Source organism: Haliaeetus leucocephalus, unplaced genomic scaffold, assembly GCF_000737465.1.
Source record: "Haliaeetus leucocephalus isolate CR32 unplaced genomic scaffold, Haliaeetus_leucocephalus-4.0 Scaffold451, whole genome shotgun sequence".
Lineage (NCBI taxonomy): Eukaryota > Metazoa > Chordata > Aves > Accipitriformes > Accipitridae > Haliaeetus > Haliaeetus leucocephalus.
This window is the reverse complement of record NW_010972887.1, coordinates 6,379,445-6,403,998: the sequence shown is the minus strand read 5'-3', so window position 1 is coordinate 6,403,998 and position 24,554 is coordinate 6,379,445. Positions and strand designations below refer to the sequence as shown.

At 38.0% G+C, this 24,554-nt stretch overlaps 1 protein-coding gene across 1 annotated transcript in view; it reads left to right on the top strand.

The window, feature by feature from the left end:
• The window catches only part of GTDC1 (glycosyltransferase-like domain containing 1), a 174,192-nt gene that overhangs the window by 28,345 nt on the left and 121,293 nt on the right, over nt 1-24,554 (top strand). Inside the window, exon 3 of the mRNA XM_010575191.1 lies at nt 21,981-22,191. Coding sequence (XP_010573493.1) covers nt 22,010-22,191 — 182 coding nt within the window. The 5' untranslated portion in view covers nt 21,981-22,009. The remainder of the gene's footprint in view (nt 1-21,980; nt 22,192-24,554) is intronic.

Sequence of the window (24,554 nt, the reverse complement as noted above, 5' to 3'; positions counted from 1 at the left end):
ATCTTCTCCTGTACTAGTTTTTGAAAAGCTTTAATTGTGATCCAGTAGTGCAAAAAGAGTTAATTTCACCTTAACTATTTCTCAAATGAGCATGTGAACAGGAGCTTTCCTGCTGGATTCCCTCTGCTCCTTACCCGTTTCTCGTGTCTGGTTCTTTAGGTAAAATAAAGTTACACTTGTGCTCTAAAGAAATGTGCAGAATTCACATCTTAATTCTGGGGGGGGTTTGTTCCCTGTTTTCAAATATAACTATGTATTTTCTGAACACTTCGACACAGCCAGGGCAACCGACTGATTTAATTCTGTCAAATGCAGTCTGATGTAACACCTTGTATTTCTTAAAAAAAAAAAAAAAGAAAAGATTTACTGATACATCATTTAATGTAGGTGCTGCTGAAAATCCCATAGTTTGCTAGATTTGTTAAAACTGAAGCATCTCTGTAGGCAGAAATACTTATGTTTACAGGAAAGATGATACAGGAAATTATCTGAAATATTCCAACAAAATAATTGTCTTACTAATTTAGTTCAGTTGGTGGTGTACAATCTCATTAACCTTTAAGCAGAAATAAATAAAACCTAAAAGTAAAGAGGTGGTATGGTTTACATATGCAAAATACGAATTGCACGAACATAGCTGATGCATCGAATAGCTTGAACAGCAGTCGTGCTTGTCATGGTTCTGCAAGAAAATGGTAATTCACAATTGTGAAACATGAAGTCCCACCCGAAAAACAGGGATTTTTTTCTTCTGCAGGAGGTGAGCAGTTGCTGCACAGTGTTACTACTTCTCTGATAGTTGATTCATCCCTTTGCTATGCAAATTTTAAGTATACAAGGATTCAGTACTTTTATTTAAGAAATATGCCTGCAGGCTGTATTGGTAGGCTTTAGGGAGATATCTGGTTTGGTGTGAAATAAATAGTTGTTAAAAGATCACATGAATTTATGTCTTAGAAGATGAAAAGTGATGCTGTGAGCGTTTTGAGAGCACCCTCCTGTACCCGGCACGTGAGCTTGCCACTTGGTTTTGGTTTTTCAAAGAAACCTCGCCAGCCTCACGGAAAATCACAGAGCTGTAGGCCGGCGTGGGGAAGAAGAGAGCAGCAATGTGTCACCTTAAAGACGCAAGAATTAGGACTAGAATTTCAGACACCTCCAGCCCCAACCTCTGGGGGTTTGACCCGTGGAGTCAATGCTCGCTGCTCCTGGTCGAGGGAGTAGTTGCTTTTGCTTAAGCTTCTGTCTTCAGACCATTTGAGTGCTTAGCTTTTAAAGAATGGATTTAAATGCCATAATTCAGGTTTATGTGCTAGTCGTAGGCATCCAAGTTTGCATATTTTGGGTGAAACAGGAGGAGAAAAAAATCTGAAAGCATTTGCGTGAGAAAACACTTTGGTACTTGCAGTTGGTGTTGAAGATTTGTCTCGCTAAAGAAAAAACGTTTACTTAAAAGCTATTTGCTGCCTAATGTGGGACACATTTTAATACACAGTTACAAAATATAATACCAGTTTGCTAAAATACAGGTTGTAAAATAGCTATTAGGTTAAGCCCAGCCCCTTTTTATTCTGTTACTGTCAAAAATATTAATCAACGCCTCGCTTCCATAAGAAACTCACTCTTGGTGCAGTTTTATTATCCTTTCTTCTCTCATCCAGCAGCATCCTTTCTGCAGTGGTTCCTTTTCTGCTGCAGAGGCACAACTTGTTTTGAAAACATGCATTCCTTTTCTAAGAATAACTTTATCTTCGTTCACGTAACTGTGGTGAGGACTTCTATGCCTTAATGATCTAAACTAAATATACTAACTTGCTTGTTACCTTTCAGTAGAGACACTTCAGACGACTACTACTTCTGACTTTAAAGTGTAAATCAGCCCAGAAGTTTAAATGCCTGAACTTGTGGTTTTTCTGCACTCTCAGGTAATATCCACTGAAATTAATAATCCTGATGCTTGTCTACACGAGAAAGTTGTGGTACTGATTTAAAAAGAGCTGATCGAAATAAACTGCAGCTCTCTAGGTGAGGCAGCAGCAGCCTTCCTTGTGTGCCTCCTTGTGTCTCCCTTTCATACCTCCCCAAAGTGTGCTCCCTTGTCTTAAATTCGTCATTTTTAATTCTGTCCGTTTGTTTTCATTGAGAGGTATTAGTGAAGATAAATCTTAGCTTTCGTAGCATTAACATTAGCTTATATCATATTTGTCTCCTAGCTAAATACTGCTTTTTTTTTTTTTTACCCTGTCACACTTCGTTTGAAAGAACTAGTCTACCTAGAACTTGGTACAGGGTTTCCAGTGAGGAAAAATCATTAATAGATGTATATTTTCAAAAGTTTGATTTTTATGCTGTTTTGTCTTTCCTGATTGTGGCTGCACACCCATCCAAACCGTGCAGAGGTGCGTGTGGGGACCCGTTTCTGGTGCTGGTGGTGTTGCTGCGTGGAGGTACGGCTGTCAACCAAAGCCATCGCTTCTCAGGTAGCCTGAACCGTGGCCTCACACGGCTGCCCGGTAACGGCAATTAGGCATGGAAACCATTAAAATCATTTAGTCGTGGTTCTTTTGATGATGCTAGTGTCAGAATAAAACAGTGCACTTTGTAAGCATTAGCAGCAGATTAAAAACCCCAGTGTAATGCCCATCAGGTGTACGTGGTGTAGCTTCAAGGGGAATATAGTGTGTGGGCACGTGAAGCGTGACGGGGGGATACGCGCCTGAATTTGATTTGATGTGCCTTTTTCCCCACGAATTTGTAACTATATTTTTCTTCACATTTCATCTAGAAGCAGACAAATGAAGAAGAAAATCAAATATTTTGTGGGAAGCGTATGGAGGAGTCCTCCTAGGCCTGTTTTCATTATGTTTCAAAGCTCTCTGGACAGACTTCTGAAAAGCAGGAGATCTGGCAGGCTCCGGCACGGGGAAGAGCGAGGTGCCTGGCCGCTCTTCCTGGGCGCAATGGCAGCCTCCTTTGATCAGATGGAGAATTATATTATCTAATTCATCTACAAAAGTTCTTTTAAAGTCAGAAGCTGGTCAGATACGCTCCTCCACTGCTTTTATTTTGAAAATAAATACATAAAAATAATCATCTTATTGTTGTGGAAACACATCACCAAACAGCATGAATTAAACCTACCTGTATATCCTGGCCAGTCAGCATCTGCTTTACTGCATTTTTCTGTAACCAAAAAAAGCAGTACTTTTATTATTTGTAAGAGAGGAAGAGCAGAAAATGGGATCATATAAAAGCTGCCTGTCTGCATGATGGACCGTACATGTGTGAGAACGGATGCTTTTTGCTGTTGCTTTTCTAGCTACGGATTTTTCTTTAGCATTTGCATACTCAATTCACATGCCTGCCTTCAGATTTTATCTGTTCTGACAAAGACTACACAGATAACTGCTAAAATAGAACTTAGCAGGAAATTTGGGGGTCTTTTTTGTTTCTGAACTTGACAAAATTGTTATACTTCATTTATATATTCTAGTTCTCTTAGGTAGAGATTTCCTCCTGTATGTAAGTAATGCTATTAACAGCGACGGTGCTTTGAACTGTCATTTCATACCACTTGAAGTTAATTACTAGAAAACCGGGGTTTTCTTTTTTGTATTAACCAGTTTCATATAAAGTATATCTCTTTACTGAGGATGTCACTGTGAGGTAGGAATAACTACAGTAAACTGAAGAACAGAGCAATTGAACCTTTGATCATGTGAAAATGTAAGCATGTGTTGAACTTTACACTTGAGCATTCCCACTGGCTGTACAGGACTTAGGCAGCCGTATTTCAAGGGTTCATGGCTTGATAGAGATTTGAGAAGTCCTTAGCAGGCTCGACAATAAAACCCAGATATCCTATCAAGTCAGGGTGCTTTAAGTCTTTGCTCAGACTGCTTAGTAGGCACAGAATGAAGGAGATAATATATTTTTAGCTTTTAAATTCAAAGAAACCTTTCGATTAAAGGAATTCTTGACAATTTTAAATGCTCTGTTCTTGCGGTGTTTGCACTGAATGATGAGGAATGGTGTGATTTTGATTTTTCTTTTGGACTGGAGAAAAAACCTATCCCATTTACTTTATATTGTTGCAGTGTAAAGCATCAAATGGTATAGTTTGTGTTTACTGTTCTCAGTAGTTTCTCTGAAATGGTAAGAAAAACAGGCCTCTTATCCTGTAGTATTGTGAGTAGAACAACAAACAGGCTTTCAAAATAATTGCAGAGGATGATCTGATTTTTGTGATTTAATAACTTGCTATCTGCAAAGTCATATAGATTTGTCGGAGGGTTTTTTTTTCCTGCTGTTGGAGGCGATGAAACACAAAACTTGAAACAGTTGTTAGATTTTTAAGTGAAAGAGAAAATAAGGGTCACAGCTCAAGAAGGGACACCTCCTATATTGTGAAAGAACATGGGATCATAGGATAATTCAGGTTGGAAGGAATCTTTGGGGGCCATCTATTCCTACCTCCTGCTGAAAGCAGAGTTGGCCGTGGGCCTGTGATACCTATATCCAACAGAGTGTGTAATTATGGAATACTTGAGTATTACATGATCTTTCTCTGTAGTGTCTGCATTTAATCTAGTGCAAGTTTCTAGTTTACATTGAGGGATATGACTCACAAGGCTGTCATTTTTATTCCTTTACATTATAAAATGCGCTCTACAAAAGACTTCAGCTGATTTTTCTCAAGATTTGGATTCAGTGCAATCAGAAGTCAGGCCAGTACTCCCAAGTGTAGCATTATCTTCTTGGGTTATGTTCTGGGATTATATATAAAATACCTAAGTATTTGTATTTTTCCTTAGTGCCAACAGTGCCTTCACTGTAGGAATTTATTTTTTTTGCAAAGATTTAGTAAGTTTAATAGTTACTATGGAATACTTACAAGTGTATCCCTTCTGAAAAGAATTGAAAGAGGTTGTTTTTTTTTCTATTGGCATTTGAGAAGCAGAAAAAAGTGACTACTACAACAGAATTTTATTAATGAATGATTTACACTGGTTCCAGCTGTGACCATGTGATTAGTCCTTCACTAAGCAACAATGGGTATTTTCTTTCTGCTTTATTTGATTTCCAAGAATGTGTCATCTGTTACATAAACTGCTGCCAGTATACCCTGTGTAAACTGGTATTTTTTATTTCCCTGAAGCATAAGATGAATACCCACCCATATCCTTCTGGAAATACTGTTTTAAATGAATTGGGAATTTTATTGACTATATCTGATTCGGCGTGCCAAAGTCATAAAACTTAAAAAATTTATTAAAGGCACTAGACTAGGATGCCTTGTTCCCTGGTAGTGCAAAAGATAGATTATTTTCACTTTTACATTTCTATCTTAATATTTTATTACAGCAATACAATGTGTTATAGAGGTGGACAAGCCTGCAGATTGAAATGTGGATAGTCCAGATTGTTCCTTTCCCTCGACCATATGGTGTAGTTCTAAAAGCCTTTTGTACGCTGTCTGTTCAGTTAATTGTAAACTCGGTCTTTAACGTACCTTAAAAATGAGATCTATGTGAACTAAAAGTCAGTATATCCTCTGGTAAGTAAAGTTTGCTAAAATGTATCTAAATTCACAGTCCTGGTCTCTTGGTAGATTTTCTTTCTGGGTGAATTTGAAAGTCTTTCACCGTTTCTTGGTAACGAATGTGAGTACGTGTGTGTGTAGGGACAGGTTTTTCCATTTCCTCCTCGGGAAGGGGGGGAGATTTGAGCATATAATGAACATTTCATAATATTTTTGCTTGGCAGACAGCTCTGCCAGTGGGTGATGTGCAGGAACATCGAAGATTTCTGACAGATGGATGGTAGGACTGCTAATACACCTACACACGTTTCAGCGTCTGATGTTCCCGGTGTTTCTCTGATGCCCGAGAAGCTGGTGCTCACGCTTTGGTCTGATGTTGCCCAGTGTGGGGCTTTAGAAGAGAAAACCAAGTTTCACTCTGGATTTTCATATGCCACAGAGGGTAATTTATTATAGTCCTCACAAAGCGAAGAATTTATTACGGAGGCAAACTTTTTTTTTAATGTAATATGAGAGTTAAAAATTAATTATTAGAGAGTTTCAGAAGCAACTTTATTTTGTGTTGTCTTACCATAAGAAGCTATTTGGGAAAAGTGACTGTTTTCAATGAAGATAGGGTTGATATATCTAAAGAAGAAAATAAAAAAAAGAGTAGGAGTCTTACTGAAACTGATTTTCTGTGGGTCCCAACCTGTTTTTAAGCATTGGAGAGAGTATGCTCATTAGCGGCAGTTTCTGTGGTAGGCAAGGCTCACATCATTTGTGGCTTTGGAGATAAAAATTCCCAAAAAAAAAAAAAAAAAAAAAAAAAAAGAAAACCAAAACATTGGAAATCAAGCAAGAAGTAAGTGACAGTAGTGGAGAGTGAGACTAATGTGCTGTGAGAGGCCTCTCATAATGAAACTTATTGATCTGTACTGCATATCTGATGTTTTCAAAGGATTTCAAATATTTCTTCTATCACTAGCTGAATGCAAAGGAATGAGTAACCTTAGGGGATATTAGAAAGGAAAAAATGCAACTTTTTTTGCCTGCAGAGATTAAATAAAGTAACTCTTGGCCTTTGTTACGCATGCAGAAATGGAGAGAGCTTCAGCAAGTCTTCTCAGAATGGCAACAAATCGTAACCAATAGCGCATCTATTTCTTCCCATTAGATAGTATGCGCATTGTGAAATAATGTAAAAGTCATGAATTTAAATAGTACGATGGTAAGTAAACAGCAAAAAGCTGTTGAGAGACCATAATTATCCTGATGCTGGCTTTTTGTACTCCTAAGCATATGTGCTAAAATGCTTTGCTTAGAAAGTTCTTCTGAAACTTCACCTTTGTGGAATGATGAAAAAGGAATAGACTGGGTTTGTGTGCTGCAGAAGCAGGTACGGATCCTGCTCAGCTGAAGTATGGTCGGGGGGATGCTGTATACACTGACCAGTGTATACCGTGAAACAAGCAGCATCTTACTTCCAATCTATACTTTTTTGGCTGTAGCATGAAATCAGTGGGAGCAAGAAAGTATCTGTGGGCAGAACTTTTGCTTCTTGCAATCCAAGTAGTTCAGAAGCTTTGAAACGCAAGAAACCACATGTAATGATGAAGAATCCAGCTGTAATTTTGAGAGCTGAAAGAGAAAAGAGTGACTGAACGTTTGTTGCAGCTTCCATACGATGAGGGCAGTTCTCAAAGCCTGCGAGTTGCCACTTGCAGAGAGTATATGAATAACAAAGCTACCTGTTTTTACTGTACACTGGTAAATGTAGGCTCACTTCGTTAGAGCAAGCGGTAAAAACAAGATGTGCTAACTTGTATGGTTTAAAAAAAAAAGCTGATTTAACTTTTCAGGCTGATTGCAAAATTGGAGAAATAAAAAGTCATAGAAAATCAACAAAAATGTAACAATCCTTTTGTCAAAAACACCTTTATTTAATCTACTTGTATTTTAATAGCTGCTTCTTTAACTTTAGTGGTATGCATGTCCATTCAGAAACAGTTATTAACGATGCCAGCTTAGCTTGTAAAACAGCAGAGTTGGAGACTGCCACTTTTATAGACTGCAGATTTGTTAGATTTGTGAAAACACGCAAAATTCTTTGGCTGATTTTGAGGATTGCAGCTTTTTCAGCAAGTCTTTTCACAAAGAAAAAATTTAGCATTCTTAAAAATGAGGCTGGACTCGTGCTTCTTGGACTAATTGAAAGCATTGTTGAAGTAATTTTAAACTATATGGGACAGTCTGGTTTGGTGGTACAGAGGCATTTGTAGATACATGCAAGATGTGTTCAGGGTCTCAACTTGTAGTGCTCACAGAAGAGTTCATGGACAGAAGGTAGGAGAAGGTGTGTAGAAAACCAAAGGCTGAAACAGGCTTAGAGGAGCATGTACAGAATAGGTGTAGAAGAGTGTTAGTAGACTTAAAGTATTCATGAGCAGCGGCTGGAAAGGAGAGAAAAAGAACAGAAGATTGGAGAGATTGGAAAGAGCATATGGAGTAGAATTGATCAAAAAATGGATGACTCTGGCAACATGTTAAAAGCTGTTCCTTTTTTCTGATGGGAAGTTGAGACGTACAAAGCAAGTCTAATGAAAATGAGAAGAACGGGATGAAAGGAACCTTGAGTCTAACTGGGGAAAAAAAAAATTCAGAGGTGAAGAGGAAAGAAACCTTTGGAGTTGATGTGGTAAGATGGAGGATGAAGAAAGAGATTGTTTGTAAAGGTGTTTGAGACAATTTGAGTAGGGAAGAATTGACAGACAGGGAAGTGAGACTGGAGGCAAGGAAAATAAGGCAAGGGAGCCATGAAGCTTTGCTTCTGGAACAGCGAAGAAAAGACTGTATTGAAACTGGAGATTTCCTAATGAGGAATGAGGCATGATGGGGAGAGAGTAGAACATTTGAAGTTGTAGATGTACCAGATAGGAGACGTTTTAGACATGTCCATACATAGGAGAAAGTTGGAATTGAGGGTAGTTTGAGACAGGAAAATTTGATATGCTTGTCATCAAGGTAGTAGTTGATATGCTGTAAGTCTATCGTTTGTAGATTTTATTGCATCATTGAAAAAGTTTAAAGAAGTGGAAAAGGTGTTGTAGGACTAAGGTAAGTACAATGGGAAGTAATTAGAAAAGAAAGCGAAATAATTAGAAAAGAAGGTGAAAGAATAGGAAACAAAGTAGAAGATGTTAAGGAACGTAAATGCAAAGAGGAAATCAGGGATTCAGCCATATGAGAAAATTCATATGGTTTCAAGAAGTGTGGATTTTCCTTTTGAAGATGGAATTCATCAGCTAACCAGATGAAGAATGATATTAATAGAGGACACAAAATTTTGTCTCATTTTCAGTTTAAAAAAAAAATTAATGAAATGAAAGTACAGTCTGGATGAAATACATATTTGCCTGTATTTTCTTACAAGGGCTTATGCTAATGAAAAATTAACACTGTTGTTCAGAATGTTTTTTCACGTGTGGCAAAATGGCAAGTAAATTCCTGCTGGTTTAAAAGAGAACGTGTGTTGTGGTGGCTGGAAGTAGGGACATAGGAATCGCTGCTCCTTTCTTCTGCTTTTGGCTTTACCATAAAACTATTGTTGGAAAATTGTGCAAATTGCAATTTTTAATTCAAGTTTTCTCATCTGTAAAGTAGAGATAACAATACTTACCTACCTACCTCACAGGAGTGTTGTGAGGTTTAATTAATGTGTGTTAAGCTCTTCAGCATTTTTGGATGAAAGGAGATAAATGAATACTCTTGGTTTTAATAATGGGAAAACACCAGGCACAAGATGTAGTACAATTTTGGGGTTGGAGGGAGGAGGTAGAACAGTTACATTTTGTTGTTTAAAGCATATTTAAACAAAACAATTGAAGACATTTGGTTAGAAGGTATGTAATTGCTAGATTTATTTATCGAATCCAAGCGTTTTCTTACACTTGTAATTTGAACATGTACGTAGATCTAGTGTTTTGTTTCATCTTAAGATAGTTTAGGACTCCTTTGACTTTGAAAAGTTGAATAAATCATCTACATTCCCTTTTTTGCCTCCATTGTTAGATGAATTCTTTGTAGTCGACCTACATATACAAAACCAAACCAAGTATTACTCTGTCATCAAACACTGTGTCGAGGTCTCTGGAAGGGCCTGAAGTGCTGTATTTAGAGGTCATAGACTTGGAATATCAAGTCAGTAGGCAACAATAATAGTAACCGATATATGAAATTCTGTGTATGTATGAATATGTGTCTACAGTATAGTTTAAGCAACCCAGTAATATGGTCAGGAGAAAATTTTTGAGAAAATTGTTGACAAAAGTAATCAAGTGAACTAGTGTTGAGCGATAAGAAAATCAGTGGAGGGATTAGCCTCGCTAAACCTTGTTACAGAAGCTTTTTTCCTATTCACATAGGAAATAGTCAAAATAACTCTTCTAGTTACAGTCAAAGGAAAGAAATGCTGTGTGTATTTGCCAGCAAGTTTCTTGGAATCAACTGCGCCTGTAGATGCAAACTTTTACAAACATAGTGGTGTGTCAGCAACATCACAGGTGTCATTATAAATGTCAGCAGTATGTAAGTGGTATTTGTAAATAAGCACAAACATGTGAAATGGTCTACGTTTGTCAGTCAACCGTTAACGCACCTTCAGTATGCTGAAGCCTAGTGCTTGGTTGAGTAGCTCCTGTGAGTTGAATGTACACTAAATATCAAGTGGTGTTACACAGCTTGAAAAGAAAAACTGCTTTAAAGAAGAAAGCAGACTTTTTTCTAAGTCATTCTGTTAATGCCAAAGAAAATGCTTCCATGAGTGTTAGCAAACCAACTGTCTATAGACTCTAGGAAAAATCATTTATGGATCTCTTGTCCATACTTATTCAGAGCTTCAGTGGGAAGGCAGAATGCTGCAGCTCTGAAGAGTAGCTTGAATCATCTTGCATAAATATTGCCCTCTCCAAGGATATTGGCATGCAAAACAGATTTTCGTCGTAGTGCATTTTGAATGCACCTCACAAATGTATACTTAGCCACTTTGAACAGAGTTTGGATTAGGTTCTCTTCAGCGGAAGCAAACTAATGCATGATCGATGCAGACAGGTGGAAATAACTCTTTTCTCAAAGCATTTGTTTGATACTGCTTAATTTGGGTACCCTGTCTGTGCTGGTTTTCCACCGTATATATTTGCTGGAGGCAACTTACTCTTTCCCTCCCCGCCCCTTCTCCTCTCTCTTAATTATATTTTAATTATATCTCCAGTATTCAAATTTGGAGAGTGAAGTGTCTTCCAGAGCTATATCTGCTTTAAATGTGGAGCTAGATCTGTTTTCATATAGCACCTTCAAGCATCTACAGCTAACTGATCTTTGTGGGACCAACCTCGGCTTAAACAGTGATGGGGAGATCAGATCTGAAATGATTCAGAAAGATCTGAATCATTTACTCTGTAATAAGATAAGACCCATGTAACACCTCTCTTAGATTCAGATCCATTTCATGAAAGTGATTTTTGAAAATCTCAAAATAAATAGATAACTGAAGATAGGTTTAATGAAATCTCCATAAGCAAAGCACTTCTTTGCTTATTTTTTTTCTAAAAATAGCCAAGTACACTGGTGTCCAGAGCCATAGCAAAAATGCAGCATCTTTATTTTCCACTGTGACTGATGAGTAAGGATGCACTAACTTCCCTGGATCATAGAGTAACTTCCAATATACCACCAATAAAATCCACTTAGATAAAGCAAACTTTTGGGGCTTAAATTTTCTTGGCTTGCATTTTTGCAGACTTCAAAGACTTCATTGCTCAGCAGAGTGTATTTGTTACATTGACTGGAAGAAGGTGTGGCTGTTAAGGGTAGAAGTTCATGAAGGTGAAAACGGTTCACAATTTCCCTTTTGTCAGCTGGAAGGCAGCACTAAGCAACTTTAAACCTACCTGAATTCATTGGCATTTTAGCAAAGACAGAAACTATTAAAAATTGCATTTTTATTTTTTCCATTTTAAAATTTTAATTTATATAAATGATTCTACTTCACCTTAACAGTCTCTGTTGTGTGGCTTGGTTAATAGGCAAGAAAATTTCCTAGCGGTACAGTTTGGTGTGTTTGGGTTGAAAGCCTTCACAGCAAAAGAGTTCACAGCTTTCATCTAGAGCAACAGCGAACGCTGCAGATTTTGCAGGAGTACTGGCAAGTCCACGTTATTTCTGCTGAGCAGTTGTTAAGATTGTTTTGAAACCTGATGAGTACTTGGTGTGTTTTCTCAATGTCTTAAGCGCAACAATTGACTATTCTTTGTATATGAAAAAACATAATGAAAAGTAATATCGGAGGTTTTAGTTGTAGCATTGCTTTGAGTCCGCGTGTGGAAGACTCTCTGAGATAACCACTACCTTTATTTTAGAGGTATTTCCAAGCTGCCCATATGCTGTTTTTCTTCAGGCCTCTTAAGAGCTGCTTATGGCTGCTGTGGGTGCTTAACTGATGGTATTGCCAAAAATTTCTCAATGGCTAGAATAACTGCACGACCCTTAAGTCTTTAGTATGAGTCAGGACAGATCTTCAACTGGCTGGTGAAACTTGTGATCTTTGTGACTTTGAAATGAAGAAGTGGGAATATTAAGCACGGACCTTGTGTGCGTGAGGTGTAAACAGTTTCTCGTGTTGGCTTGTAATGGTATTTCTGGCATTTCATTGTATCAGCAATGTCAGGAAAAGCATCTACTAATAGCTAGCTAAACTTTAAATAGTTAGGATCTTCCAGTAATGACCTTAAAATAGTTTCTTGAGCTCTGAGCTCTGCAGTGACAATGTTTTTTCCTGCACCCTAGTAGTCACGGCCATTATAAAGCATACTTAAATGTTCTTAACGTTGTACCAGTTTGCAGGAGGAGCGTGAGAGGTTCTGCAGGTGCTCTGGTGTTTCAAGTTGAAGTAGCTGATGAGTGACAGCGTCATTTTGGTTTTGTTGAACAGGATGTTTGATTTTGATAAGGGTTTTCAGATTTTAGGAGGAAAGTTTTATGAGCATGGCCAGTTGACTCAGGCAGGGTAAATGCTTTTGAGACTCCCTTTTTTATTTTTTATTTTTTTTAGATAGGTGGAGAAGTGATTCTCAAGTGACGCTAAAGCTGAAATCCTGAGGGAGTTTTAATAATATCTTCATGATATATAATGAAAATAAAAAACCCGCCTGTTTTTTTTCATTAGAGACTACAATGCAGATCATGTGCTATAGCCAGATTTTGTTACGTGCAACAAAAGCAAAGTTTTTAAGGCACAGACTTTCTGATGGTGGTGAGTTTAATGGCGCCTTTCTAGTATCAGCCATCTGATAATCTTCAAGGAAAAAATTTACATCTTGATGTCCTCTCTGCATGTCCTTGCCTTGCTGTTATCTGTGGCAGTGCTAAAAAGGGCTATGCTTGTCTCATGTCTGTTAGGGTCTCCCCCAGACATTAATATTTATTCTTTTTGCAGTATCTGTTTTTAAAACATCAACTCAGAACCTAAACTTGTTTACAAAATAACCAAGATAACCTTCCAAAACAGATTGTTTTGAGATGCTTGTATATCGCTTTGATTCATGAAAAAAATATTTCCTGAAATGCTCACCATTTCAATTGACAGATGATAACATGACATCTTTATTTAACTCATGTCAGTATTTTTCAGCTTTCTGCGATGGTGTATCCATAGATACTTCCCAGTGGAGGAGGTAGACCCCTTAACTTTCTCATACTTGCGAAGTAAAATAAAATGTATGAATATGCTTTTCTTCATTGCTTTAAGCAAATCGTTGCAAGTATTTTGCAGGCTCTGCAGACAGCAGAATGGAAACAAGTGACCTAACTCCTTAGATTTGCTATTCTTGGGTCAGCAGAGATGTTGGGGAAAACTTGCAGTGAGCTGTCAGAAAGCAGTCTGGCCATACTCCGGAGCCTTTAATATTGCTGTAGCCCTTTCAGAGAGCTTAGTCAAAACTTTATAGGGAAATTATTTACAGGAAACATGATGCTGCACTGCTAAATCAAGTTGGCAACTCTCATCGTGCTGGATTTATAAGTTGTTGTGGATAACATATCTTCTGTATGTCAAATTGGAAATAGGATGTAAGTATCCTTAAAATGGAGAAATATGTTTAGTGCCGCATGAAGTCGTCATTCAATGTTGTGTGATGTTTGCTGTTGAATCTGAGAGCTTTTGAGCAGTTTCTGAAAGGGATACCATGCTGCTGACTGGACAGAAGTTAATGACGTATTTCTGTTCTCATAGATTCTTAGTATGAAGCACTGGTTCAGCTCTCTCCCGAGAAGACAAGAGTTGGGCAAGTGGAAGACCAAAAATTATTTCAGCTGTTGACTTCTAGTACTTATTAGTTACAGGTAACTGCAGTTAGAGTTACTGCTCTTTTTGTGCAGGTAACTTTGCACCCTTGAAGTTACTTTATGAATTACAAGACTGTCTTATCCAAACTGCTGTAGGGGTCTAATAATTAAATGTTGCTTCTTATAAACAAACGAAAACGGTGATTTATTCTCTTCACTTGGTATAAGGTTTTATAGCTTGGCAAAATGCTAATGATTATCATTTTAAATTGCTTGGGTTGCGGGTCTTCAGGTGAATAACATGGCAGATAAATTTGGCATCCCTTTTGAAGTCCGTTTTCCATCACGACTGAATTTCATTTTGAAGTAACCTTACTGGCATGTGTTGTGAAGTTCACAAACTGTCCCTCGGTAATACTCCTCCGTGTGGGACTCCTCCTGGTTTTCACAGTTGAACTCGATTTGACAGTAGATCTCATCCCATCCTTTTTGTTGACTCAAGGTGTGACTGAAGATGCAGATCCTTTCATCACATATTCAAATGGATAGTTTCTGACTGTAAAGTAAGTCTGGCTTGTGCCCACTCAAAAGTTGCTGCCAAACATCTCAGGCTACCAAGCCTAATGTTTAAATTAATGTTTAAATTAACTCTTGCAATTCCAGCTTTTGTACAAGAGGAGTGTTTTAAGTGCTAAATCCCAAATTTCCATGATACAAGAATGATTTCGCTTTTCATCATTTAGGGTTTTACTACTTCAGATTTGCTGCAGTAAACAACTTTTTGATGCAGGGTGATTCTAGCATCTCACGGAGCAACTAATGATGGCTTCTAACTAGTGTTTTGTTTTTTAATCAATTAGCTAATATGAACTATAGACTAAGTCTTTCAAATAAAATTAGTTAAAATATTTGCAAGTCATTTTTTCAAGTGTATATATATGTTCTTAAACTGGCTACAAATGCAGGTTGTAATACTTACCTTTCTATACAGAAACTGGTCTGAAGCCCAGAATGTGTGGAACACATTTCTCATCATATTCCTAATAAATCGGAGGAATTTCAAAATGCCAGCCCGTTATTACCAGACGGTAATAGGGAACTAGCAACTAATATGTCTTCTGTCAAGTTTAAAAATAGCGCTACATCTCCCATTACCACACCTATTAGTTCTCTATCTGCTCGGAGATATTCTAAGTCAAGTATTGTTCATCTGTTTAAACCTAATGTAAGCCTTCAAGTTCATCAATATTATGAAATTTTTAGTAATCGGTACAGTACTGGAGATGATGAGTCTTGTAAACTGTCTTGAGCCTTCAAGCACTGTAAACACAGTCCAAATATGTTGGATAAAACCAACATACCATTAAAGAACATTATCAGTCTCTGTTAAAGTAAGTTATCGTTATTCCAGGCTTTTGAATTACATGGCAAATGGGAGCTTATAATTAACTGTTAAATCAGAATAACTAGTTTTCTATCAAATACAATTGCTAACCTTGCATTTTCAGGTTATGCTCTCGTGTTAGATCTGTACTAACTTTTTTTCCCCCCAAAATCCTGTCACTGCCTGAAGAGCTAGCCAAAATAATGTTAGAAATTTTTGTGAAGATAGTTGATTGTTTAATATCTACTGCTCTGCAGCCTACTCATGTCGACCTTGGTAGATCTGTTGGGACCATTGAAGAGAGGAGGCAGAAGAACAAGCTCTGTGGAAGAGTAATCCGGTTTGGTGGCAATGGGTAGTCGTGGCTGTAGTTGTTTTGCTGGCAGAGATTGGCCCTGGTTCTCCATCACACCTCTTCTTTGCTTTTTCCCCTTCTCCTTTGGCTTAGAAATCAAGAAAACTTTCTCCTAATTAAATATTAAAAATACTTAACTTTGCCTTTGTTAATCTGAACTCACAAAAATAGCTTACAGACTATTTAGTATCCCTGATGCCCTATTCTGAGTAGTACTTAGTCCCATGTATACCACTTAGTAGGTCAACTAGAGACATACAAACCAAGTTGGGTATTGTAATTGCTGTTCACAACGTACTGGGAATCAGGAGATCGGCCAGTGAAATGTCCCTGCAAAAATGTCTTTTGAGTGCAGTGCTCCAAAGGGGGATGGATGTATGCTTCCCCACCGAGGTAGTGTTGGCTGTGTGTGGTTTTGAGTTAACTATAAATGTGATACACAGATGTTTTTCTCCACTGGAAAAAAACTAAATTGCAATAATTTACTTTATTCAGTATGGATTATGATCTTCAGAGATGTTGACTGAGGATGGCTAGAAGTATAGATGCAAAGTATTTATGACAGTCTTTGACTATGTCAGAAAAGAAGGTGAAAAGAAAATTCTAAGTTTTTTTTTTTTGCTTTTCTATAGCTGAAAAAACCCCCCAGATTTAATTTGCAGCAAGAAATGATGAAGGTCATTAGTGCCTTTGCCTAGATAAAATAATAAAACAATTTACTGAGTTTTAAAATGCGTATGCAGAGTATGCATTTTAAAACTTTTTCATAAGGATTGATAACAATATTGTTAGCATGCACGGGATAATGTGCCAATTTTACAGCATGTTACTTTCTAAATATGTAAACTCCAAAAGGAGCCATTACCGTCTCTTGTGTCAGGGCGGCTCTGGATTAATAGCTGTGGGACATGTTTAAACTGTAACTTTCAATTCTTGCTGTTGTGCTTCAGGCTTGAAAGCACAGATGTAAGGACTGAACCTGGTGATCCTCGCAGTTTGCTTTTCAGTTAACATCAAAACAGTTCTTTAAAAACCTCTATTGTTTACAATTCTAATTGCATCATCTCAAGCGCTGCTGTGCTTCTCACCTATATGGGATGCACGCCTGCCCCACGCTCTGATGTGTGAGCGTTTTGAGGAACGTAATTCTGAGAATAAGAAAAAAAATATCAATAATTGTGTAAAGTGTATTACAAACAGCTCATTTTTCAATATATGTGTATTTATGGTAATCTTAAAATAGTCCATAGACAAGTAACTTAGCAGTCCTTTAAGCAAGTACTTCAAATAAGTATCATAAATAAGTCTTACACTAAAAGGGATTTTGAGGCAGAGTTCCTAGATTGGGAATCCTTACCTGAGACCTCTGGGACTTACGCCATTTTCTCCCATTCACTATTTTTATTTCTGGCTGGGAATTGATTGTCAACGTAACGAAAGACTATCTTTGCAAAACCGATACGTAGATCATAAGCACAATAAAATTAAACGTTGTGTTTTAGTGTTCAGTGAAACAAAAGCAGGCAGTGCAATCCATACAGGTTTCAGCGTAGACAGTGTTTAGCATCCTTGGTGCCTGCGGGTAATACTGGGTTTTGGCGTTCTGTAGGTTTTTGCAACTCTCGGGTTGTGTGGATGGGACAGACTGTGGTTAATGGGTGTCACCAGTAAATTAATATTAGTGCTGATGCAGACATCCAAGTAAAGGTGAGCGATTTTGGTTTAGCGCATTCTCAAAAGAAGTAGAGACTTTTTTGCTTTTTCCAGTTGATTTATATAACAGATAAATTAAGTGGCATTCTTGCTTTGTGCACTTACACAGTTTAGTAATGACAAACCTTAGAGCCGGTACTTTTGGGTGATCTAAATACGAGGTGAATTTTGGTCAAACATTAAGATGTGATTGTGTTTAAGGTATAGCTCTGGTGTTTCGGTGAGTCATTGTCATGAGTGGGAGGGTAACGCAGGCTCTTTCAATCTAGGTTTGTGTGTGAGTATTCGCCGCATCCACCCTTCGGGTGGGTGCGTATTGTGGGGCCGGGAGGGAGAAGGGGCAGAGGGAGAAAGGTGAAGACCCTGTAACGGTCCTTTGGAAAATCCCATTTCATCAGAATGTGGAACGTGAGAAGTTTTTGCCTGTATTAGGTATTACGGTGTGTTTATCGGAAATAATCAAAGGTTATAAGTATGTTTATGTCCACAATGCATACCTGATGTGTTTTGTAGTCGGTTGAGTTATAAGATACTGAACCACGTGTGCTCTGGATACGGTGGTGGAATAAATTTCTCATATGTGTGGGACTGTGACCGTTAAAACAATCATTACTGAAACCATATACCTTATTTCCTGTAACTAATAGCAGCTCTCTACCTATGGAATATATTAACAATTATTCCTTTGGTTTTGGATTGTTGCTCAACTATTTTGTTGGACAGATATTTAAACATGATCTGTAATTTATGTTGTCTGAATACATCAATGAATGGAGCTAATTACGGCTTTCTGATGCGAGCTACGCTGATATTTGTGAAACCACACTTCTGTTTATAAGACAGAGTGAATGTATGTCCTTTAATAAATCATGGAAAATGATGAGTTTTCTCTACCTAGGTTGCTTAACAAAAATACTTTAGTTGGTGTTCACCTAGAGTTTAAAAAGAAGGCATGGTTTCTGTGGCTAGTTGAACAGTTAATTCTTCTGTGCCATTAAAGTAAATGTTTATTTATTGCTCTGCATAGTACTCAGAATTTCTTTTAAAGGAAAACAGCAGTATCAAACAGCAGTAGCCCATTTAGGGACTCCATCACTTGCCATTTTTCTGCAACGTGCTCACCGTGCGGTAGGGCTGAAGCAAATGACAAAACTCCTGGATGAATGTCACTGTGAGATGCTGGCTTTGAGACAGCACCTAATTACCTACCTAAATTTCTCAGTGCTTCAGTATACCTCTGTATTAGTCAGGTCAGTCCTGACACTGTTAGCACTTGGAAGGATTTTCTTCTTCCAGATAATTTCTTAGTAATGTATATCCTGAAGAAGGTGCTGCTACATACGGTGTAGGCAGAGTAACAGATTTTCAAAGCAAAGGGTGCTGCAGCCCCGCGGATGGGGTTGAGCTGTTGGAGGAACACCCAGGATTGCTGGCTCCAGAGAGGAAGCACTGTAATGAGAAAGGGGAAGCAGTTCTGTTTTTCTAGTATTTGTTGTTTTCTTTGAAATGGGGAAAAGAATACCTGGAGTGATTTATATTTAATTGAGGATTGCATTCCATCAGATAGGGTGAATGTTCTCAGGCCGTTTATCAGCTGTGTCTTTTCGAGACCTCCGAGGAGTATATGGTACATATTTACCTTAACTTGGCTAGGTCAAGGGAAATAAAGCAAAAATAATAGATGTTATTTTTGTATGTGAACAAAACTGGAAGTCGTGGGTGAAATATGAGGTAAATGGCTGTGTCCTACCTCCTCTGTGCCTTTTGAATACAAGAAATTATTAGTGTGTATATATAATTTCCTTTGCATTATCAGTGTATCTTTTTAAAACAGAAGACTTTTCATTGCTCCAGCTTAATCAACCCCTGAAGTCGACGTGACATATATCATATTGCCATTATTCTTTAGTAGTTTCATATTTTGGTAGCATCTTGTAAAAAAAAAACAAGAACAAAGCATGCCATATACTGCTCCTTATATAACATTTTTTCTAAATTGAATGTGATATGTATTGCTGGTAATGTATACAGATCATACGACACTGGAGTCCTACAAATGCTAGTGAGGATTTTAGTGAGCAGTACCTACATTTTTTGGGGGAGCGAGAGTCATGTAAGAAAGCCTTTGAGCTTCAGATCGTCTCTGAAAAATGTGTCACTGCTGATTTTCACCCTCGCGTGCTGCTGCCATGGGGTCTATGAGTGTTATGAAGAATTGCATAGCGAGAGCCATCTAACACCCACTCCATGATGCATCCACAATTTCAACGCAGTTTCCTGATGTAAATAACCAAAGGGAGTTTATTGTATGGCGATATTTGTGTAATATTTGCATAACGCATTTTTATTAATAGATGTAAAGGTAGGATAAATGCAGAATGACCTAAATGTCAGGATCTCTAAGCAAGAAGGAAACCTGAGAACTGAAAAAGTGTCTTACCGTCAGCATGTACAGTCATTCTCTGTCCCCATAAGGGACGACGTACAGTGAGAACTGTTGCAAAATAAAACCAAAGAGCACGTTGTCGATTCAGCTAAACTGAGTGATAAAAACCAGTTTCAGAACTAGTCTGATGAAGTGCAATTTGATCAGATATTTCATGAACGGATTACTTTATTACTGATACCGCTAATGATTTGTAAATTAACTGCAACGCATTCTCTCTGAGTGACTGAGTCAGTGGCATTTACTAACTTTTCACGTACCCGTTTTTTTTAGGGGCTGAATTTGCAAAACACTTCCCTCTAGTCCTTTGAGTTAAATTTTCGGCGACATTTGATGACAAGCGTAGCATGATTAATTACAAATTGTTCTTTAGGTGAATAGTGCATATTCTAAAACACAGCTTGTGTTTTTATAGCAGTTATTACCCTGCAGGCTCCAAAAGGGCTTTGGAGTAGAGAGTATGATTTCGGTTACATCATTGTAAATTCAGAAAACGTCAGTGATCTCAAAAGTGTGATTTTTGAAATTAGGTCAGTGGAAAAGAAATCAGAATCTGCTTTGCTACCTGAAAAGAAGCAAGCTCCAAAATGGAGTGAAGTCTCTGCTTCCAGAAGGCTATCCTTTTTCTTTTGAAAGGAACATATTTGTCAAAAAAAAAATTTATTTGAAACAGAACAGGGGAGTGAATAATAGAGCAAATTATAACCTGAATCCAGGCTGGATTATGGCAAGAAATCCAGAGCATGGAATACTTTTTCACTTGCTGATAGATCTGTGATGACCCACCAGATCTACACTGCTGTTTCAGCTTACACCCTGATGGGCCAACGGCTCAAAGCTATCTAGAGGCTTCTTAAGTTTTGTCTCCCAATTAAATTTATTCAGTGTTTGGATTTTTGTTGCTGGCTAGTTGATCTTTCAATAGCTACAATGCACTTGTAAGGTTTTGTTTGTTTGTTTGTTTGTTTTCTACCTTCTGATTACAGAATACTGATTTTTTTAACCCGAACTTGAATTTAACTAAATTTCAAGGTTGAGATGATGATTGAGATTTTCTGGAGAGTGCGTAGTTCTCTGTTGAATTCTCACTTCTTGTCACCAGAGGCTTTGAGAAGATAAGGATTACAGTCTGAAACCACTAGCAATTACAGGTCAGGAAATGGATGTACAGTCTTGCAATATACAGCATCAAACACGAAGCCTGAGCAAATAAGTTTAAAGAGAGTCAGTTCTCCCTTGTTAGGGTATGTTGAGAAGGAAACCGTGAGGGAGGCAGTCATGGATGGTGAATACCTTTCAGGGTTTTGTTTTCAACTTTTGTATGTGATGGTTTTGCTTGAAGCATCTGAAAAGCAGCTTTTCAGTACCCCAAGTCTGTGACTCATGAAAGAGATGAGCAATAGTCACAAGGTTTTCATCTTTCCCTTCACTTTGGGCAGCACGTTTTGCATCCTGTTTGTGAGCAGCTCTGGGGCTTCTCATCAGAGCTTCCTTAAACCTGCAATAAGGTTCTCTTCCAGCCATTTTGGAGTACTCAAAAAAAAAAAAAGAACAAAACCAAAAAAAACCCAAACCAAACCCCGCAAAAAACCCACCCCCAAACCCTCAACGTGGTTTTCATCTCTTGTAGGGTCTGAGCGTGTTGCTCGGGTGGTGATCCCAGCTCCCAGTGATGCAGGAGAGAGTCCTGAGGGGATGCTCAGACTGCATCTCCCCAGGCTGCTCGCTGGCTTTAAGTCACCCAAATTACCCTTACTAGCAAGCATAGGGGCTGAAGTGTGGTTGAGTTGTTCTTTAGTTTTATCTAGGAAAAGGGGGCAAACCTATGTAAAAATGAATAAACTATTTCCTAAGCTATGGAAGAATTGCATGTATTTAAGAGTGAGTGTGTAAAGTAAAACTGCTTTTAAATATCTGATTGAAAACAAAACAATAAATTCAAAATACAGGTTTTTTTTTAAGTCCTGCACACTTTGATTCATTTAAAAATTACAAACAGTATCTTTTAATGGTTGAAACTAATAGGTGTGATAATTTTGTCATCATAATTGCTAAGTAGTTTTTTCTGAAGTAAACTCATTAATATAATATGAAGGATTAATTTCACAGGAAAAATGACGACACTAATGCTTTGCAATATGTTTGCGCTTTTTCCAATATAATTTTCTTAAATAAAAAAAAAGTGTTTTTAAAGTAAAATATTCTCTGTTGTCATTTTCAGAATCCAAACAGTTCTGAAGTATTTGGAAAATGAGTGTTCTTCTCATTGAAGCCTTTTATGGTGGTTCCCACAAACAGCTGATGGATCTTCTCCAGGAAGAGCTACAAGACGACTGTGTCCTCTGTACGCTTCCTGCCAAGAAGTGGCATTGGAAAGCACGGACTGCTGCTCTTTATTTCATGCAAACAGTGCCAACAAGTACTAATTACAGGTAACCCAGGGATTGAATAATTTCTAAACTTAAATTACAGGGAGGCCTTCAACCAGGTCTCTTGAGCTGAGTCTTTGGTTATGTGCATGCAAGCATGTATGCACAAGCAAATGGAGATTTGCAGTGGACAATACAAGTTGTTCTTCTTGCATTGACTTCTTGGGGTTTAACTGGGAAATTACTGCCATGTTTTAGAGTTTCCTAGACTGTTTTGTCTTGCATCGGTAGTCCTTGAGAGTCTCTAAGAGTGCAAATATACGGATACCTGTTGGTGTATACGTGTATATGTACATCTTATTTTAAAATAATTATCAAGTGAATTCAGTAATACTGAAATATTACTGTGTTTCACAGTGTGAAGCACAGAAATGCTGTGCTTCACAGATCAGGTTGAAAGATGGCACACATGTGAATGCTGCAAGCTTCCTCACTTGCAGTATCACGATGTATCTATTAGCAAGTCTGATTTATCAGTGTACTACTCAGCTGACCTGGAGGATTAAGGGAGCAGTTTTATCTTAATGACGGTCCGGTTCTGTAATGTGCCAGCAACTGTGGATGTCAATTATGCATTTATGTAAGTGGCAAATTTCTATCAGCTAGAACCTGGACTGATAAAAGCAGACTATTTAGGTCAACAGATAGCTATCATGTAGTGAGAATCAGTCACTCCAGAACCAAGCTGTCTTTAAAACGAGCAATTTTGCTTGGCTTACCTGATCAGTTGAGATGTGGTAAGATGATTGTCTCGAGCAGGGACATATCGCGTGGTGCTGTACGTGCTCCGCTCGGAGCATGCAGCAGAGCATCACGGCGTGGGTAGTAAATGAGCACTCAGTTGACTTTGCACCTTCGTGGAGAGAGCCTGTTCGTGCACGGGGATGTCTGAGCACAAGCAGCTGCTTTTCAGCAACAGAACAAACTTCGGCAGGACTCTGAGCACACCTAAATGATGTGCTAACTAGTTACAGTTCAGAACTGGGTCTGGTATTTGTTACCAGGAGCAAGTAGACATTGTCAACTGGGGAAGCAATATGATTTTTCAAGAATAGATCGTGTGCTATAGAAGGCTGTATTTGAACAGTGTTGCCCCAAACATGTCTAATCCGTTTTGGGATGCATACGATACAAATGTCTGCACCTTTTCTGTGCCTGCTTCTGGCTTGCATTTAAAATAAGCTACCATCCCAAGCCAAATGTTATAATTAATTTTCCCTGGTTTGTCTTGTGCGAGGCATTTAGCGTTGGTTTCCTATAGCTTTCCTTTTGCAACAATTTTGTTTTGGAGGAGTGTATATGACAAACTGTTATGTAAATTTGTCTTGTATCGCAACCACATCCTCCAACGCATCACAATGTTATCTGTGTTCCTTCAAGGTCAGCAGCCCAAGCTGTCCAGCACTAACTGTATTAAACTAATCAGACATCACTCATAGACATACACTTCATTAGTTTAACTTACAGTTACATTGACCTAAGATAACTTAACTCCAATTTGTCAAGTAACCTGCATCTTGGGGGAAGGGGGAGGGAATGACCCCCCCCCCCCCCAAAACCCCCCAAAAAACCAACAACCCAACAAAACCCCCCTCAACCCAGCAGCTTGAAAACTCACTTGAAGTTAATAAACTTGCAATCTGTCATAGACTTATGTGCAAATATAACCTTTACTGACAGCAAATAAATCTGATATAACCCATCGAGCAACTTAGAGAGGAAAGCTTTTTCTTTGCTGTTGCTGTTAGGGTTTGATCAGACAGAATCAAATAGTCAAAGTTGACACAGATGCAATGTTTAAAAAAGAGTATGTACCTTATCCTGGCAGGCAGGATCAAATTTTAGGAACAAGGGCTGATGTGACTGCTGAGAGGGAAACTGATAGAGGTACCTTCTACTTTACTTGCACATTTTTAATCTTTGTTTTGTAATTGAATGTTTCAAGTATTTTATTAAATTGAAAGTATAAGTGCACCAGACTACAACCTAATGAGGCTGACTACTCTCTCCTATTAGAAAAAGCATTGATTAAAATTAACATTGATTCTTCTATTTCTAGCTTGCTAGTAACCACTAAAGATCTGCTTCCCAGGTAGTAGTTTAAGACAAAATTCTCATTGCAAACTGGCAGGAGTGTGTGTTTTGAATTACATATTTACATATTTCAACCTTCTTCTGAGGTCATGGGAAATACCAAATTTGCATTATTTATAATATTGACATTATTTGTGGAATAAAAATTTTCTTTTACAAGTGATTTTCATAAATGGGACACTTCATAAATACCTTGTTTCTATTTGTGCGTTTAATAATACAGAAAGGTCACAAATATTTTGAGTGCAAACACTTTTGGTGACAGATCTGCA